At 35.1% G+C, this 19999-nt stretch overlaps 1 protein-coding gene across 1 annotated transcript in view; it reads right to left on the reverse strand.

The window, feature by feature from the left end:
* GALNT17 (polypeptide N-acetylgalactosaminyltransferase 17) overlaps positions 1-19999 on the reverse strand; it is an 820722-nt gene that overhangs the window by 14930 nt on the left and 785793 nt on the right. The window contains exon 9 of the mRNA XM_053705420.1: positions 17856-17951. Coding sequence (XP_053561395.1) covers positions 17856-17951 — 96 coding nt within the window. The remainder of the gene's footprint in view (positions 1-17855; positions 17952-19999) is intronic.

The raw sequence follows: 19999 nt of genomic DNA on the forward strand, positions 1-19999 counted from the left end.
AGATATTGTCCACTGGGAAAGGCTAAAACAGGTGGTAAGAGATAGATGTTTAGAGGCAGCAGGCATGTTAGAATTGTCAATGGGTATGTTGGAGTCCCCTAAGATGAGAGAAGGGACATTGCAAGAAAGGAAGTGTGGGATCCAGTATTTAAAGTGGTCTAAAAACTTTGAAGCTAGACCAGGAGGCGAATAGATAGCAGCAGCCGGGAGAGCTACAGGGAATGAGTGATGGACAGCATGATCTTTAAAAGATGAAAAAGAAAGGTAGGGCATTAAGGAATGTAGTGGTAGGTACAGTATGGAGACAGAAGATTGCCTGCTCCTCCTTCTTGTCTGTCTCCTGGCCAAGAAATGTGACTGAAGTACAGACTGCCAAAGGGCAGAGAGGCTACAGCAGTTGTGTTGAGAGTCAAGTTTCTGTGAGGGCTAATAGGTTAAGTGATTGTGAAATGAATAGGTTGTGAATAGAAGCAAGTTTGTTGCATACAGAGTGCACATCTTAAAGAGCACAAGAGAAATGTGGGATATTAACAGAAGTGCAATTAATTAGATTGAAAGGGTTACATAGGCAACATTTTGGAGGTGTCAGTAGGTGTAGTTAACAGAGAGAGGCAGAAGGTGGACCTGGGTTAGGTGAGACATCACCAGCAGCAAGGAGAAGAAAGATTGGAAGAGAAAGATGATGAGAGTGTATCTTATGTTGGCATCTAAGCTTAGTATTAGTGGATCATGGTTGGCTGAGTGATGTGAGATAGGAATAGAGTGAATGTGTGTTGTAAAAGGGGAAAAGATAGAAGAGAAGGAGATATATGGATAGTTTAAGTGCTGTTTGTGAAAGTAAGAGCTGTGAATTTAAGGGTAAGGGAGGAGAAGGTAAAGGCAGAAATAAGAAAGTATGGCATGTTTACCTAACAGGGTAGAGTTAGGGTGATTCAAAATAAGTACCTGTTTATAAGTTGTCCATTCCTTAGTCTAATTATGTGTTTTAACTCCAACACATGCTTAAAATCTACATACTGCAAGCTACAACTGACCTATAAAGCTAATTCTAACAAGTTGGGCTAAGCAATTTATGGGTAACAGCAGTCACATGGTCATAATAAGCATAGGTCAAAAATTAGAGTAGAAAGAACGCAAGACCTAAAGAATGGAGATGACACCTTCTTATCTCAAGTGGAAAATAGAGACAGGAAAGTTTTAAAGGTAATAAAATAACATAACAGAGAATTAAGATTTAAAAAGAGAGAAATAGCAATTATACTCAGTGAATAAGGAACACAGACAGGGTTAAAGCCGGGTTGAAGGGATATGAAACCCCAAATATTTCCCTGTATCGTAATTAAATCTTCTGAATTTGGACTTTAGGTACCCCAGAACCAAGAGGCACGAATAGGGATTTCGATTTAGCAGCCTTTCTGGTTGATGAATAGGTATACTCCCACCCTTACATAAGTATATTGGTTGTTTAATGTGGGTATTTAATTGGAAAACATATCTATATATAGCACAATTGTAAGGTCCAGGTACTTATATAATATCTAGGAGATTAGAAACACTCATTTGAACCAAAGTCTACACACTATATAGTCTTAATATGGTTTTACTCTGTATCATTTGGTTTTATATTTGTAACTGTTTCTGGTATACCGGTCATATTGCTTTAACATATCTGTCTAAAACTCAACAACGCTCTATTGCTTGAAGAGGAGCGTGATGCTGGTATCACGTAACATTTTCTGACAGGTTCTTAAGACGGTTTGTGAAGTGAGAGGGCAGCCTCTGACGAAGTAGGGAGTTCCCCTATGAAACGCGTAAGGCCACGCCCACTATCTTTATGCCACACTGAGCAGCTGTACCTTAAGCCGGCTAACATTGTGGTGATTTGTTTGTTTTTATTTGCCCATCTGACTGGCTACAGGAACAGAATTTCAAGCTGTATATCCACACATTACCTGGGACGATCTGAGTGATTGCGTGAGGTAACATTGGGATTTCCTCTTTGACTGTGTTGTGGGACCTTTAATGTTTTGCTATACCTCATTTTTATTGAGGTTATTTGAGGTTGGAAAGTTTCAGTGTGCAATTTGCTATTACATTTACTGTTGTTTTAACTACTGCACTTAGAGGAGTCTGCGCCTGTTTTCCTGGTTTTGTTTCACTTATGATTCAGCTAGAGTATGCGGCTTTATATAACTTTCTAATTTACTTCTATTATCAATTTTACTTTTTATCTTTTGTTGAAAAGCAGGGATATATGCTTAGGAGCCAGCCCATTTGTGGAGCACTATATGGCAGCAGTTTTACAGAAATGTCCATTTGCCAGAGCACTAGATGTCAGCACTATTTCCTGCCACGTAGTGCTACAGATGCCTACCTATGTATCTCTTGAACACAGAATATCATGGGAATGAAGCAAATTTGATAATAAAAGTAAATTGGAAACTTTTTTTTAAAACGGTATGCTCTGTCTAAATAACAAAAGAACATTTTTGGGTTTCATATCCCTTTAAAGCAATGTTGAGCTAAAATACATAGAACAAGTCAGACAGGCAGACAAACAGGGTTAAAGTGTTGTACTGGAATACATACCTAACAATGTAGCAGATGATTACTGGCTTTAACTATCCATACAGTGACTTTTAGGGTATTCTAGATTATAAAAATACTTTACTCTCATGTAAGAGAGTAAATTACTCTTTTGTTCAAATATTAAAGTCCCCTTAGTCAAATAAGGGAAGTGGTGGGGTTTAGTTAAAGGGACATAATACTCATATGCTAAATCACTTGAAACTGATGCAGTATAACTGTAAAAAGCTGACAGGAAAATATCACCTGAGCATCTCTATGTAAAAAAGGAAGATATTTTACCCTACAATTTCCTCAGCTTCGCAGAGTAAGTACCGTATTAAAAGTTATACTTCAGCTGCTGTCCAGCTGCAGATAAAGCATCAACATTGCTGAGGTCATGAATAGGGATGGGCGAATGTGTTTATATCCAAATTCGAATGTTAGAACGAATGTTATTGTAGAAATTCGATTTACGCAATAGAATGTTGATAAGAACGAATATTCTTAAAAACTCGATTTTCGAATGTTATTTACAGTTTTCGAATGTCACATTCAAATTCGAATGTCACATTCGAATTCGAATGTTACATTCAAATCGAATATCACATTTGAATCGAATATCACATTTAAAATACAGTATTAGACTTGAAATACTATTTCAAATTCGAATGTGACATTCAAATTCAAATGTAGCATTCAAATTTGAATATTTAATTTATTAAACACAGTTGTAGACTATGAATACTATTTCAAATTTGAATGTCACATTCGAATTCGAATGTCACATTTAAATTCGAATATTATATTTCGAAATTGAATGAATACATAGCTAAACATTCTATTATTCGAACAAATATTTTCAAATTTTATTGAAAAATTCGAAAACGAAAATTCGAAAATAGAAATTCAATTCAAACGAACGAATATATCAAAATTCGTTTTAAATTTCGAATTTTTAGAAACATTCGCCCATCCCTAGTCATGAGCTCTTTTACTGTGATTTCATGACATTTGACTTAACTCTCATGAGATTTCATAGTAAACTTCCTTAAACTGAATAGGGAAATAATATGAGTGTGCACGAAGCTCCCGGGACAGACATACTGATTTGCTGCTTACAGTCCTTTGCAATGGGGTTTGAATTCTTAGGATATTTTGAGGTAAAATATCTTTCTTTTTTACATAGAGATGTTCATGTGATATTTTCTAGTCAGCTTTTTACAGCTATGCTGCATCACTTTCAAGTGTTTCAACATTTGGGTATCATGGCCCATTAAGTATGTTTTATGTAGATGTATGGCATGGGGATTCTGAGGCTCCACAAGTATGCAGGAGTAACATTAATACTTGTATGATATTGGTAGCAGGAATAACATAGCTGTTGTGGTTAACGAGAGATTAAAAAGAACACTGGTACTTTATTTCACAACTTTACATTGGTTTAGGACACTGGTTTTCAAACCTGACCTCAGGCCTCCCTAACAGACCACGTTTTGAGGATATTCGTACTAGACCACAGGTGAAATAATCATCTGAAGGATTAAGGTAATCTTGAAAATCTGGCCTGTTGTGGAGGCCTGAGGACAGGTTTGAAAACCAGTGGATTAAGGACATAGCTCAGACTAGCATTAAAGATCAACACCAGCTGATGGCAGACATTCTAAAAATATGTTTATACCTACAGCCCATAACTAACTGTGACTGGACAGAAAAAGCAGGTGAAAGTATCTTTTGCATATCCTATAGAAAATGCAGGAAGTCAAGGATTTTTCTCAAATTACAGTTAAGAAAGTTGTTGAATTTGTTTTTTATTCTTTGATTTTTAGTTAGTAACCTAACTAGCAAAAGTTTAAAAATTTGCTGAAAGGGGTCAACATTATGGATTCCTTGGTATCCTATCTTAAAGGGATATTAAACACAATTCTTTTCTTTCATGATTCTGATAGATAATCAAATAACTTTTTAAATAACTTTCCAATTTATGGGTAAGATTACAAGTCATGTTGCAAATCAGAGCATTTTCTCATTTGGGGTTGTGCAGCTATTACAAGTAGCAAAATAACTTATTTTGTGTGATCGTTAAGCCACATAATCTAAACTGCCAAAACGTATGCGCATTTGTGTATTCCTCATAGAAGTCAAAGGAGAAGATAAAAAAAAACCACACTAAAGCCCTTATCTGTTGTGCAAAGCCCATGATGTATTCTCCTCAAAAAGTGTACATGAAAATGTGAATATTTTATATTGTGAAAATATTTTATTGGAAAACATATCTATATATAGCACAATTGTAAGGTCCAGGTACTTATATAATATCTAGGAGATTAGAAACACTCATTTGAACCAAAGTCTACACACTATATAGTCTTAATATGGTTTTACTCTGTATCATTTGGTTTTATATTTGTAACTGTTTCTGGTATACCGGTCATATTGCTTTAACATATCTGTCTGAAACTCAACAACGCTCTATTGCTTGAAGAGGAGCGTGATGCTGGTATCACGTAACATTTTCTGACAGGTTCTTAAGACGGTTTGTGAAGTGAGAGGGCAGCCTCTGATGAAGTAGGGAGTTCCCCTATGAAACGCGTAAGGCCACGCCCACTATCTTTATGCCACACTGAGCAGCTGTACCTTAAGCCGGCTAACATTGTGGTGATTTGTTTGTTTTTATTTGCCCATCTGACTGGCTACAGAGGAACAGAATTTCAAGCTGTATATCCACACATTACCTGGGACGATCTGAGTAATTGCGTGAGGTAACATTGGGATTTCCTCTTTGACTGTGTTTTGGGACCTTTAATGTTTTGCTATACCTCATTTTTATTGAGGTTATTTGAGGTTGGAAAGTTTCAGTGTGCAATTTGCTATTACATTTACTGTTGTTTTAACTACTGCACTTAGAGGAGTCTGCGCCTGTTTTCCTGGTTTTGTTTCATTTATGATTCAGCTAGAGTATGCGGCTTTATATAACTTTCTAATTTACTTCTATTATCAATTTTACTTATTATCTTTTGTTGAAAAGCAGGGATATATGCTTAGGAGCCAGCCCATTTGTGGAGCACTATATGGCAGCAGTTTTACAGAAATGTCCATTTGCCAGAGCACTAGATGTCAGCACTATTTCCTGCCACGTAGTGCTACAGATGCCTACCTATGTATCTCTTGAACACAGAATATCATGGGAATGAAGCAAATTTGATAATAAAAGTAAATTGGAAACTTTTTTTTAAACGGTATGCTCTGTCTAAATAACAAAAGAACATTTTTGGGTTTCATATCCCTTTAAAGCAATGTTGAGCTAAAATACATAGAACAAGTCAGACAGGCAGACAGACAGGGTTAAAGTGTTGTACTGGAATACATACCTAACAATGTAGCAGAGGATTACTGGCTTTAACTATCCATACAGTGACTTTTAGGGTATTCTAGATTATAAAAATACTTTACTCTCATGTAAGAGAGTAAATTACTCTTTTGTTCAAATATTAAAGTCCCCTTAGTCAAATAAGGGAAATGGTGGGGTTTAGTTAAAGGGACATAATACTCATATGCTAAATCACTTGAAACTGATGCAGTATAACTGTAAAAAGCTGACAGGAAAATATCACCTGAGCATTTCTATGTAAAAAAGGAAGATATTTTACCCTACAATTTCCTCAGCTTCGCAGAGTAAGTACCGTATTAAAAGTTATACTTCAGCTGCTGTCCAGCTGCAGATAAAGCATCAACAGTGCTGAGGTCATGAATAGGGATGGGCGAATGTGTTTATATCAGAATTCGAATGTTAGAACGAATGTTATTGTAGAAATTCGATTTACATAATAGAATGTTGATAAGAACGAATATTCTAAAAACTCGATTTTCGAATGTTATTTACAGTTTTCGAATGTCACATTCAAATTCAAATGTCACATTCAAATTCAAATGTTACATTCGATTATCATATTCAAATTCGAATATTACATTTATAAAACACAATTGTAGACTAGAAACACTATTTTGAATGTCACATTTGAATCCAATATCCCATTTGAATCGAATGTCACATTCAAATTCGAATATTACATTTATAAAACACAGTATTAGACTAGAAATACTATTTCGAATTTGAATGTCACATTCAAATCGAATATCACATTCGAATCAAATATCACATTTAAAACACAGTATTAGACTAGAAATAATATTTCAAATTCGAATGTGACATTCGAATTCGATTGTAGCATTCAAATTTGAATATTTAATTTATTAAACACAGTTGTAGACTAGAAATACTATTTCAAATTTGAATGTCACATTCGAATTCGAATGTCACATTCAAATCCGAATATTACATTTCGAAATTGAATGAATACATAACTAAACATTCTATTATTCGAACAAATATTTTTGAATTTTATTGAAAAATTCAAAACGAAAATTCGAAAATAGAATGTTAGAATGTTATATAAACATTAGAAATTCAATTCGAAAGAATGAATATATCAATATTCGTTTTAAATTTCGAATTTTTAGAAACATTCGCCCATCCCTAGGCATGAACTCTTTGTGATTTCATGAGATTTGACTTAACTCTCATGAGATTTCATAGTAAACTTCCTTAAACTGAATAGGGAAATAATATGAGTGTGCACGAAGCTCCCGGGACAGACATACTGATTTGCTGCTTACAGTCCTTTGCAATGGGGTTTGAATTCTTAGGATATTTTGAGGTAAAATATCTTTCTTTTTTACATAGAGATGTTCATGTGATATTTTCTAGTCAGCTTTTTACAGCTATGCTGCATCACTTTCAAGTGTTTCAACATTTGGGTATCATGGCCCATTAAGTATGTTTTATGTAGATGTATGGCATGGGGATTCTGAGGCTCCACAAGTATGCAGGAGTAACATTAATACTTGTATGATATTGGTAGCAGGAATAACATAGCTGTTGTGGTTAACGAGAGATTAAAAAGAACACTGGTACTTTATTTCACAACTTTACATTGGTTTAGGACACTGGTTTTCAAACCTGACCTCAGGCCTCCCTAACAGACCACGTTTTGAGGATATTCGTACTAGACCACAGGTGAAATAATCATCTGAAGGATTAAGGTAATCTTGAAAATCTGGCCTGTTGTGGAGGCCTGAGGACAGGTTTGAAAACCAGTGGATTAAGGACATAGCTCAGACTAGCATTAAAGATCAACACCAGCTGATGGCAGACATTCTAAAAATATGTTTATACCTACAGCCCATAACTAACTGTGACTGGACAGAAAAAGCAGGTGAAAGTATCTTTTGCATATCCTATAGAAAATGCAGGAAGTCAAGGATTTTTCTCAAATTACAGTTAAGAAAGTTGTTGAATTTGTTTTTTATTCTTTGATTTTTAGTTAGTAACCTAACTAGCAAAAGTTTAAAAATTTGCTGAAAGGGGTCAACATTATGGATTCCTTGGTATCCTATCTTAAAGGGATATTAAACACAATTCTTTTCTTTCATGATTCTGATAGATAATCAAATAACTTTTTAAATAACTTTCCAATTTATGGGTAAGATTACAAGTCATGTTGCAAATCAGAGCATTTTCTCATTTGGGGTTGTGCAGCTATTACAAGTAGCAAAATAACTTATTTTGTGTGATCGTTAAGCCACATAATCTAAACTGCCAAAACGTATGCGCATTTGTGTATTCCTCATAGAAGTCAAAGGAGAAGATAAAAAAAAACCACACTAAAGCCCTTATCTGTTGTGCAAAGCCCATGATGTATTCTCCTCAAAAAGTGTACATGAAAATGTGAATATTTTATATTGTGAAAATATTTTATTGGAAAACATATCTATATATAGCACAATTGTAAGGTCCAGGTACTTATATAATATCTAGGAGATTAGAAACACTCATTTGAACCAAAGTCTACACACTATATAGTCTTAATATGGTTTTACTCTGTATCATTTGGTTTTATATTTGTAACTGTTTCTGGTATACCGGTCATATTGCTTTAACATATCTGTCTGAAACTCAACAACGCTCTATTGCTTGAAGAGGAGCGTGATGCTGGTATCACGTAACATTTTCTGACAGGTTCTTAAGACGGTTTGTGAAGTGAGAGGGCAGCCTCTGATGAAGTAGGGAGTTCCCCTATGAAACGCGTAAGGCCACGCCCACTATCTTTATGCCACACTGAGCAGCTGTACCTTAAGCCGGCTAACATTGTGGTGATTTGTTTGTTTTTATTTGCCCATCTGACTGGCTACAGAGGAACAGAATTTCAAGCTGTATATCCACACATTACCTGGGACGATCTGAGTAATTGCGTGAGGTAACATTGGGATTTCCTCTTTGACTGTGTTTTGGGACCTTTAATGTTTTGCTATACCTCATTTTTATTGAGGTTATTTGAGGTTGGAAAGTTTCAGTGTGCAATTTGCTATTACATTTACTGTTGTTTTAACTACTGCACTTAGAGGAGTCTGCGCCTGTTTTCCTGGTTTTGTTTCATTTATGATTCAGCTAGAGTATGCGGCTTTATATAACTTTCTAATTTACTTCTATTATCAATTTTACTTATTATCTTTTGTTGAAAAGCAGGGATATATGCTTAGGAGCCAGCCCATTTGTGGAGCACTATATGGCAGCAGTTTTACAGAAATGTCCATTTGCCAGAGCACTAGATGTCAGCACTATTTCCTGCCACGTAGTGCTACAGATGCCTACCTATGTATCTCTTGAACACAGAATATCATGGGAATGAAGCAAATTTGATAATAAAAGTAAATTGGAAACTTTTTTTTAAACGGTATGCTCTGTCTAAATAACAAAAGAACATTTTTGGGTTTCATATCCCTTTAAAGCAATGTTGAGCTAAAATACATAGAACAAGTCAGACAGGCAGACAGACAGGGTTAAAGTGTTGTACTGGAATACATACCTAACAATGTAGCAGAGGATTACTGGCTTTAACTATCCATACAGTGACTTTTAGGGTATTCTAGATTATAAAAATACTTTACTCTCATGTAAGAGAGTAAATTACTCTTTTGTTCAAATATTAAAGTCCCCTTAGTCAAATAAGGGAAGTGGTGGGGTTTAGTTAAAGGGACATAATACTCATATGCTAAATCACTTGAAACTGATGCAGTATAACTGTAAAAAGCTGACAGGAAAATATCACCTGAGCATTTCTATGTAAAAAAGGAAGATATTTTACCCTACAATTTCCTCAGCTTCGCAGAGTAAGTACCGTATTAAAAGTTATACTTCAGCTGCTGTCCAGCTGCAGATAAAGCATCAACAGTGCTGAGGTCATGAATAGGGATGGGCGAATGTGTTTATATCAGAATTCGAATGTTAGAACGAATGTTATTGTAGAAATTCGATTTACATAATAGAATGTTGATAAGAACGAATATTCTAAAAACTCGATTTTCGAATGTTATTTACAGTTTTCGAATGTCACATTCAAATTCAAATGTCACATTCAAATTCAAATGTTACATTCGATTATCATATTCAAATTCGAATATTACATTTATAAAACACAATTGTAGACTAGAAACACTATTTTGAATGTCACATTTGAATCCAATATCCCATTTGAATCGAATGTCACATTCAAATTCGAATATTACATTTATAAAACACAGTATTAGACTAGAAATACTATTTCGAATTTGAATGTCACATTCAAATCGAATATCACATTCGAATCAAATATCACATTTAAAACACAGTATTAGACTAGAAATAATATTTCAAATTCGAATGTGACATTCGAATTCGATTGTAGCATTCAAATTTGAATATTTAATTTATTAAACACAGTTGTAGACTAGAAATACTATTTCAAATTTGAATGTCACATTCGAATTCGAATGTCACATTCAAATCCGAATATTACATTTCGAAATTGAATGAATACATAACTAAACATTCTATTATTCGAACAAATATTTTTGAATTTTATTGAAAAATTCAAAACGAAAATTCGAAAATAGAATGTTAGAATGTTATATAAACATTAGAAATTCAATTCGAAAGAATGAATATATCAATATTCGTTTTAAATTTCGAATTTTTAGAAACATTCGCCCATCCCTAGGCATGAACTCTTTGTGATTTCATGAGATTTGACTTAACTCTCATGAGATTTCATAGTAAACTTCCTTAAACTGAATAGGGAAATAATATGAGTGTGCACGAAGCTCCCGGGACAGACATACTGATTTGCTGCTTAAAGTCCTTTGCAATGGGGTTTGAATTCTTAGAATATTTTGAGGTAAATATCTTTCTTTTTTACATAGAGATGTTCAGGTGATATTTTCTAGTCAGCTTTTTACAGCTATGCTGCATCACTTTCAAGTGTTTCAACATTTGGGTATCATGGCCCATTAAGTATGTTTTATGTAGATGTATGGCATGGGGATTCTGAGGCTCCACAAGTATGCAGGAGTAACATTAATACCTGTATGATATTGGTAGCAGGAATAACTTATAGCTGTTGTGGTTAACAAGAGATTAAAAAGGACACTGGTACTTTATTTAACAACTTTACATTGGTTTAAGACACTGGTTTTCAAACCTGACCTCAGGCCTCCCTAACAGACCGCGTTTTGAGGATATTCGTACTAGACCACAGGTGAAATTATCAGCTGAAGGATTAAGGTAATCTTGAAATTCTGGCCTGTTGTGGAGGCCTGAGGACAGGTTTAAAAAACAGTGGATTAAGGACATAGCTCAGACTAGCATTAAAGATCAACACCAGCTGATGGCAGACATTATAAAAATATGTTTATACCTACAGCCCATAACTAACTGTGACTGGACAGAAAAAGCAGGTGAAAGTATCTTTTGCATATCCTATAGAAAATGCAGGAAGTCAAGGATTTTTCTCAAATTACAGTTAAGAAAGTTGTTGAATTTGTTTTTTATTCTTTGATTTTTAGTTAGTAACCTAACTAGCAAAAGTTTAAAAATTTGCTGAAAGGTTCAACGTTATGGCTTCCTTGGTATCCTTTCTTAAAGGGACATTAAACACAATTTTTTTCTTTCATGATTCTGATAATCAAATAACTTTTTAAATAACTTTACAATTTATGGGTAAGATTACAAGTCATGTGGCAAATCAGTTGCAAAAACTCTGCGTACGTTAGAGCTTTTTCTCATTTGGGGTTGTGCAGCTATTACAAGTAGCAAAATAACTTATTTTGCATGATCGTTAAGCCACATAATCTAAACTGCCAAAACGTATGCGCATTTGTGTATTCCTCGTAGAAGTCAAAGGAGAAGATAAAAAAAAACACACTAAAGCCCTTATCTGTTATGCAAAGCCCATGATGTATTCTCCTCAAAAAGTGTACATGAAAATGTGAATATTTTATATTGTGAAAAAGTTTTCGGAATGGAATAGTCTATGTATTTATAAATAACTAGTCCTAAAGCCCTTGTACACGGCCATTTTCTGCAGTATAGTTGTCCCACCCCTTGCTCTCTCTCTCCCCCTCTCTTTTGCTCTCTCTCTCCACCCCTCTCTTTTTACGCTCTCTCTCTTCCCTCTCTTTTACTCTCTCTCTCTCCCTCTCTCTTTTGCTCTCTTTTTCTCCCCCTCTCTTTCCCGTTCTCTCTTCCCTCTCTCTTTTGCTCTCTTTCCCCCCCTCTCTTTTGTGCATTCTCTCTCTCTCCCACTCTTTTTTTGCTTTCTCTCACTCCCCCCTCTCTTTTGCGCTCTCTCTCTCCCCCTCTCTTTTGCTCTCTATCACTCCCCCTCTCTTTTGCGCTCTCTCTCCCCCTTTTCTTTTGCTCTCTCTCTCCCCCCTCTCTTTTGCTCTCTCTCTCCCCCTCTCTTTTGTGCTCTCTCCCCTGTCTTTTACCCTCTCTCTCTCTCTCTTTCCATCTCTTTTGCTCTCTTTCTCTCCCCTTCTTTTTCATGCTCTCTCTTCCCCCTCTATTTTGCTCTCTTTTCCCCCCTCTCTTTTTTTACTTTCTCTCACTCCCCCAACTCTTTTGTGCTCTCTCTCTCCCCCTCTCTTTTGCTTTCTCTCTCCCCCTCTCTTTTGCTCTCTCTCTCCTCCTCTTTTTTGCTCACTCTCACCCCCTCTCTTTTATGTTCTCTCTCTCCCTCTCTTTTGTGCTCTCTCTCCCTCTCCTTTGCTCTTTCTCTCTCCCCCCTCCCTTTTGCACTCTCTCTTCCCCTTTCTTTTGCACTCTCTCTCCCCCTCTCTTTTGATATCTTTCCCCCCTCTCTTTTGCTCTCTCTCCCCCTCTCTTTTGCTCTCTCTTCCTTCTCTTTTGCTCTCTCTTCCCTCTCTTTTGCTCTCTCTCCCCTTCCTCTTTTGCTCTCTCTCTCCCCTCTTTTGCTCTCTCTCCCCCTCTTTTGCTCTCTCCCACTCCTGACGGCCACACCCCCATCACACAAGCTCCTGTTTGACCACGCCCCCATCATGCCAAGCCCACTGGGCCACGCCCCCCATCATGACCGCTTCTGACCTCTATCTCTGCTGCTCAAGGCCAGGTATGTTTGTCCTTGCGCAGTCTTTACTGCGCATGACAGCTTTGGACAAACATACTTGGCCTTTAATTATATAGGATATTTCTATATATATGTGATGATTTTTGGACTGCTATATCTATTTATAGCAAGATATTTATATGAATATATATGTCTAGATATCTCAAGATCTATATGCTAAAATATCTTTGAAAATCCCTCTGAGATATTGTTTAATGTGCATAATATTGATATGTAAAATCTTTTCATTATCTTCATAGTTAAACATATGTTTACATATACATCCATGTTTCTCTATGTACTGTATGTATGTCAATGTAAAATCCCTTTGTCTGCTTTTTTTTTTCTAATACCCGAGATAACATATTTTTTGTGTGCAATATTTTTTTAAATATTTTTTTACAATGTAACTGTACTCTGTAATGTATTTTGAAGAGTTTTGTGAAACTTTTATGTTGTGCAAAACTATTAAAGGGACAGTCTACACCAGAATTGTTGTTTAAAAAGATAGATAATCCCTTTATTACCCATTCCTTAGTTTTGCATAACCAGCACAGTTATATAAATACACTTTTTACCTCTGTGATTACCTTCTATCTAAGCCTCTGCAAGCTGTCCCCTTATTTCAGTTCTTTTGACAGAGATCCATTTTAGCCAATCAGAGCTGGCTCACTGGAACTCTACGTGCATGAGCACAGTGTTATCTATATGACACACATGAACTAACACCATCTAGTGGTGAAAAACTGTCAAAATGCCCTGAGAGAAGAGGTGGCCTTCAAGGACATAGAAATTAGCATATGAACCTCGTAGGTTTAGCTTTCAACTAAGAGTACCAAGAGAACAAAGCAAAATTGGTGATAAAAGTAAATTAGAAAATTGTTTAAAATTACATTCTCTATCTGAATCATGAAAGTTTATTTTGGACTAGACTGTCCCTTTAACTACAGCTCTTCGAGTGTGGAAAGGATTGTTGTGTAAAAAGTGAAATTGCACTCGCAATCTCGATTTTTTAAGACTTGTAATACCTCGGCAATGGAAATTGATTGCGAAAAGACCATATTGCAAGTGGAAAAAGCGTAATATTGCCCTATATCTATGATCTAATTTGCTCAGTTCTCTTTGTATGCACTGTTGAAAAGTATACCTAGGTAGGCTTAGAAGCTGCTGACTGGTGGCTGCAAATATATGCCTTGTCATTGGCCTTTAGCCAATTCCCAGTAGTGCATTACTGCTCCTTCTTTAAAACGATACTCGATAAACTTTTATGATTGAGAAAGAGCATGCAGTTTTAAGACACTTTCCAATTTACTTTCATTATCAAATTTTACAGTCTTTTATATACATACGTTCTGTGCACAAACTCACAGGGTATACATATACTAGTGGAAAAGTAAAAGAGAAGAGAGGAAGGCGCCACAATAGTGCAAGATCAGTGGTGTTGGATCATCACACGCTTCTACAGAATATACTTACAAAGTATAAAGCACGTGAGAAGTGCTACAGAAGCCTTCTGAACCTTTTTAGCTGCCCAGATAGCAATCCTCTCGACCTAGTGGATATATGGAAGCTCCAAGGGAGAGTGATATATACATGTTATGTAGTCAGATATCCATATCCCAGGATTGTAATGGAAAAAGTTACTAGTACTGCACGCACGCAGAGATGGCGTGCGTGCAGTACTAGTAACCTTTTCCATTACAATCCTGGGATATGGATATCTGGCTGTAGAACACGGAGTATAGGTGATCCCTCTCCCTTGGAGCTTCCATATATCCACTAGGTCGAGAGGATAGCTCTCTGGACAGCTAAGAAGGTCCAGAAGGCTTCTATGGCACTTCTCAAGTGATTTATACTTTGTAAGTAAGTTCTGTAGAAGTGTGTCATGATCCAACACCACTGATCTTGAACTATTGTGGTGCCTTCTCTTCTACTTTTCCACAGATATTTTCGCTTGTTTGCCATCAAGCTACTGGAAGGAGTTTTGCAGCCTCAAGTCCCATTTGTTTTCTCTCCAAGATTGCATAAGGAACTATACCTGGTCGTTGTGGGATCACTCTAGGATACTATCACTATATCATAGTGATCACGTTTGTCTGTTGTTTTTTGTTATATATTTTGTGTTTATTACGTTCGTCTCAGCTAAATTAATATATATTTTATTTTATTTTTTTATTTGAGAGTTTGGGATTGATCACGGTCTATCCCTTTACACTTGGTTGCTACTTTGTTACTTTGAGATATATATATATATATATATATATATATCTTCTCACTCCTCATTTAGTAGCTCATTGTGCACTATATTTATTATTGCATTTGACACAGTATCACCATACTCCTTTGCTACATATTTGTTTTGTGCATAGTACATGTATATATCACATTGTATTTCTTTTGATATTTAGGGCTCCATGTACTAAGCAGTCAGCGAGCTACCCGCAACAAATCTCGCGTCAAAATTCGCAAACTGATATGTACAAAGCCGTCAATTATGTTAAAACTCGCATCTTTAAAATTGCGAGCCTACTTATCCGCCAAACCTCGCTACCGCTCCATTTTTCACTGTAATTAGACACATTTGACCACCAACTCGCCAAAAACGAATGTACTAAAAAATCTATTTGTCCGCTCGCTACAATTTCCGCTCCCACCTCGTTATTTTTGCCTCGCCACCTTTTAGGTGGCGGGCAAGGTACAAAACAATAGGAAAGTCAATCTAGACGCCAGTCTAGACATATATAAAAGGCAGTAATATCAGCATTGTACAGCATAACTGGCGTCTAATTTGTCTCTCATTTCCATGTACATAAATTGCGCCAAATTTGTCGACTGTAATTAAAGAGTAATCTATATTTTAAATTTGTATTGTATAGTTGTCAATCTTTATAATTATTTTTATATTAATATTTATATATTATCAGATCCAGATGAAGCCATATCCAAATTGTAAATAAATATTACAAAAATAACGCTGTTATCACTCTTCAAAAAATTTAGAACAATAATAAAGTTGTTTAGATAAGTTGAACTTTTATAGGAGCAAAATTCTATTCCCGCGACTACTATGATGTTCGTGACACCTTGCATGTCACGTGTTAATAATTGGCCAGACAATTCAACTGAAAGTTAAAAGTACATCAGCTTAGTCGCGGCGAGCGAGACGTCAAATTTATCAATAATCCGCCACTGCTCGCGGCGGGCTAGACTTGTCTATTTATTGGGGGATTATTAGTACATAGTGACAGCGGACACCATTTCGCCCGCGGCGAGTAACGGCGAGTTTATCCGCGTCTAAAATGACGGATGAATTGACGGCTTAGTACATGGAGCCCTTAGAGTTCACAATATATTATCTTCCCCCAGGGAGTTTGTATACACTGTGAACTTTGAGCAGGCACATTTAACTTTACTTCAATCATTTTATATATACATATACTAGTATGTGATTGACTGATGTTGGTCACATGATACAGGGGGCTAGAAAATGGGAGAAAAAATAAATTTGCCAGAAAATGATCTGTTTTTGAAATTCATAGTAGGTGTAATTGCAATGTCTTTTTATTAAGTGCATGGTAATTATGCAATTCTAATGCATTTAGTGGTCCTTTAAAGGATATCAAGAGAATTAATACATAATTAAAATGGTATGAAATATCTGAATCATGCAAGAAAATATTTTTGTTTCATGTCCCTTTAAAACATTTCCTAGTTTAAATTATTTATTTGAACACTCAGTGGTTTAAAAATTTTGGTAAAACCTGGGCTCCTAAAATACGTGTAAGTGCCTTACATAAAATAATTAGAAATTACTTAGGGAAAATCTTTTGAATTCTTCTATACTGTAAATTTGTTAAAATACTATAAATTATTTCCAAAAGTGCCCAGAACCCCCCAAGAATGTATAGCTCTCTCAACTGAGATAAATGCTTCCAATATTCATGTGGCCTAAGGTTCTAATTGACTAATATTTTCTAAATCAGATTTTAGTGAATTGACTTTATAGTACAGAATATATATTGGAAATATTTTTCTAATATAAGAGTAAAGTGAATTCTTATTTAATCTAGAGGGTGGCTAAATAGATTTATGTATTATTGATTGTGTGTTTCTAGATATTTTGCCTCTTGCAAGGGGATTCAGCACGTAGTTAAGGTCATCCCCGGAGCAGCAATGTAATTCTGGACTCTAGCAGAACCAATGACCAATGACAAGAGGCATGTGTGTGTAGTGCCAATCACAAGCTAGCTTACAGACAGTGCACTGCTGCACCTGAGCCTACCTAGTATTCTTTTTAGCAAAGGATAATAAGAGAATGAAGTGAATTTCATAAAATACGAAAATTGAAAAGTCTCTTGAAATTCCATGCTGAAAATGTAATCTTGACTTTAATGTCCCTTTAATGCAAATATGCCAGAAACAATTATTGTACAACCTATTAAAGACTAAGGAGACTATTTGGAAAACAAATACAACATCGAAAACTATTATTCTACTCCCTGCTTCTTATTTAATATAAGCTGCACCATTAAATTATTTTATTGACGGGGTAATTGATTTTCTGCAGATGTGTTTGATAATTAGATGTAATGATAAAAATACACAAATAATATCACTTCAGTGATTTTATGAATCCTTGTTTTGAAGAAAGAGCCCCCTCAGCTATATAGCCAACAGGAGCTCTTAACAAGTATATTACTGTTTGCTGGTTTAAATCTCCCTAATTGTCTATATGTGATAATAAACTGATAAGCTGTAATGCATCAAGCAAAAAGAAAAGTATCCAACCTGCGGGCCCCATCCATGACATGGATACATTATAGCTGTGTGATTCTCCTGCGGCCCTTGATCCAGACAAACATCTTTTGCTTTGTTGTTCCGGAGCTGTGAAAAAATAAAATGATTATAGGATTTTGCTAATAGTTAAGTACTGTAAAACAGTTTATACATAGCACTTACATAGCATATGAATAGACTTGTGTGTATAAAAAGACTATCGGATACTTTTATTCATTTTCTTTAAAAAAAAAAAAAAAAGGCAATCATATGAATTATGAGTTCAAAGAACTCCAGTGAGACAAATATATCTAATTCTAAAAGACTTTTCATGGTTTAGTGAATTATATAGAATAATGTAAGAATTGGAAGGCTTTCTCACTTGTTCTTTGATCTTTCCGTAGAAAATATATACGATTCGCTTATGAGATTTATACTTATTTGTTTAAATTGCCAACTCATTTAGGCTTTATATAAAGATAAGTCAAGTAAATAGTGAAAATGGTACTTTTATTATTATTATTATTATTATTATTATTATTATTATTATTATTATTCATGTAGACAGGACATGATAAAACAAAGTGGGAAAAAAGGGTGAAGAAGGCCTGTAATGTTACAGTATATAGGAGAAAGAAGTATAACAAAATGAAAGAAGTAGTACATGAGTGCTAGAGACTGTAAGTTTGATAAATGATGTTTAAAGAACAGGAACCCCCAAATTTTCTTTCATGGTTTGGATAGAACATAGAATTTTAAACAACTTTCCAATTTACGTCCATTATCAGATTTGCTTTATTCTCTTGTTATCCTTTGCTGAAAGAACAACATTGCACTACTGGCATCTAGCTGAACACATCTAGTTAGCCAATCACAAGAGACAAATGTGTGCAGGCACCAATTAGCAGCAGCTCCCACTAGTGTAGGATATGTGCGCATTCTTTTTCAACAAGGAATACTAAGAGAATGAAGCACATTTGAAAAAAGAAGTGAATTTAAAAGTGTCTTAAAATTAGATGCTCTGTCGGAATCATGCACATTCATTTTGACTTTCCTATCCCTTTAAGTTGGAGAAAAATGAAAGAAATTGAGATGGGAAAATGATAGCTTCAGACTGGTGTTTGTAAGTACTTTATAGACCAGATTATGAGTGGCACGCTAACAGTTATGCGTAAACGATATCGGGTTTAATCACGGCTGTTCACGTGCCTCAGACGTAGCGCTTGTATTACAAGTTGAAATTAAATATGATCACTTGAGCACAATTGAAGTTAATGCACGTTGGGTTAGTGTAACCTCAGAGCTCTGGTTAACTGTTTCGTGAAACAAAAAAGTGTCACAAAATAATAAATACATTTAAAAGTACAGTTTCACTCATAATAACATTATCTAATGAAAATTATTAAAAATAATATTGCACAAAAAGTTATAAGGGCTCAAAGATGTGAGGTATCAGGTGTTAGAAAAAAAAAAGACAGACAAAGGTCTTTAACATTGAGATACATGCATATACATGTCTAAATATGTATATGTATGTATATACTGCATATGTTTATTATTATTATCATTTAATTCCGTTGCACTGTCTATATGTGTGTACATATGTATGTATGTGTTTAGATGTGTGTGTGTGTATATATATATATATATATATATATATATATATATATATATATATGTATTTGCAGACATTTATACACATATGAACACATAAATGCATATGTGTATATATATATATATATATATATATATATATATATATATATATAATGTTCAAAGAGAGCACTCTCACCTCAGTTGCAAATGCCAGGGTGCCAGCGGTTAAATACAAAGACAGAAGGAGGCACTCACTGGTCTTTTAGTGAATGAATTTTAATTAATAAAGTGTGACATTTTGGGGGCACACTCCCCTTCCCCAGACAAACAAACACAACACTCAAATGACAATTTAAATAGTGTAAGCCTCTCCCCCAGCGAGAAATTGTACCAAAAAGGTAACCATAGTGATTCTCAATAAACAGGAACTTGCCTGTTCGATGCATACCAAATACAAAATCATCAAAACATTTGAATGCAAAATACATCATTTTAGTGAATATATAAATACTTATCAATATTTCGTAATAATGAATAAAAATAAAGAACCACACACTCTG

The sequence above is a fragment of the Bombina bombina genome, chromosome 3 (assembly GCF_027579735.1).
Source record: "Bombina bombina isolate aBomBom1 chromosome 3, aBomBom1.pri, whole genome shotgun sequence".
Classification (NCBI taxonomy): domain Eukaryota; kingdom Metazoa; phylum Chordata; class Amphibia; order Anura; family Bombinatoridae; genus Bombina; species Bombina bombina.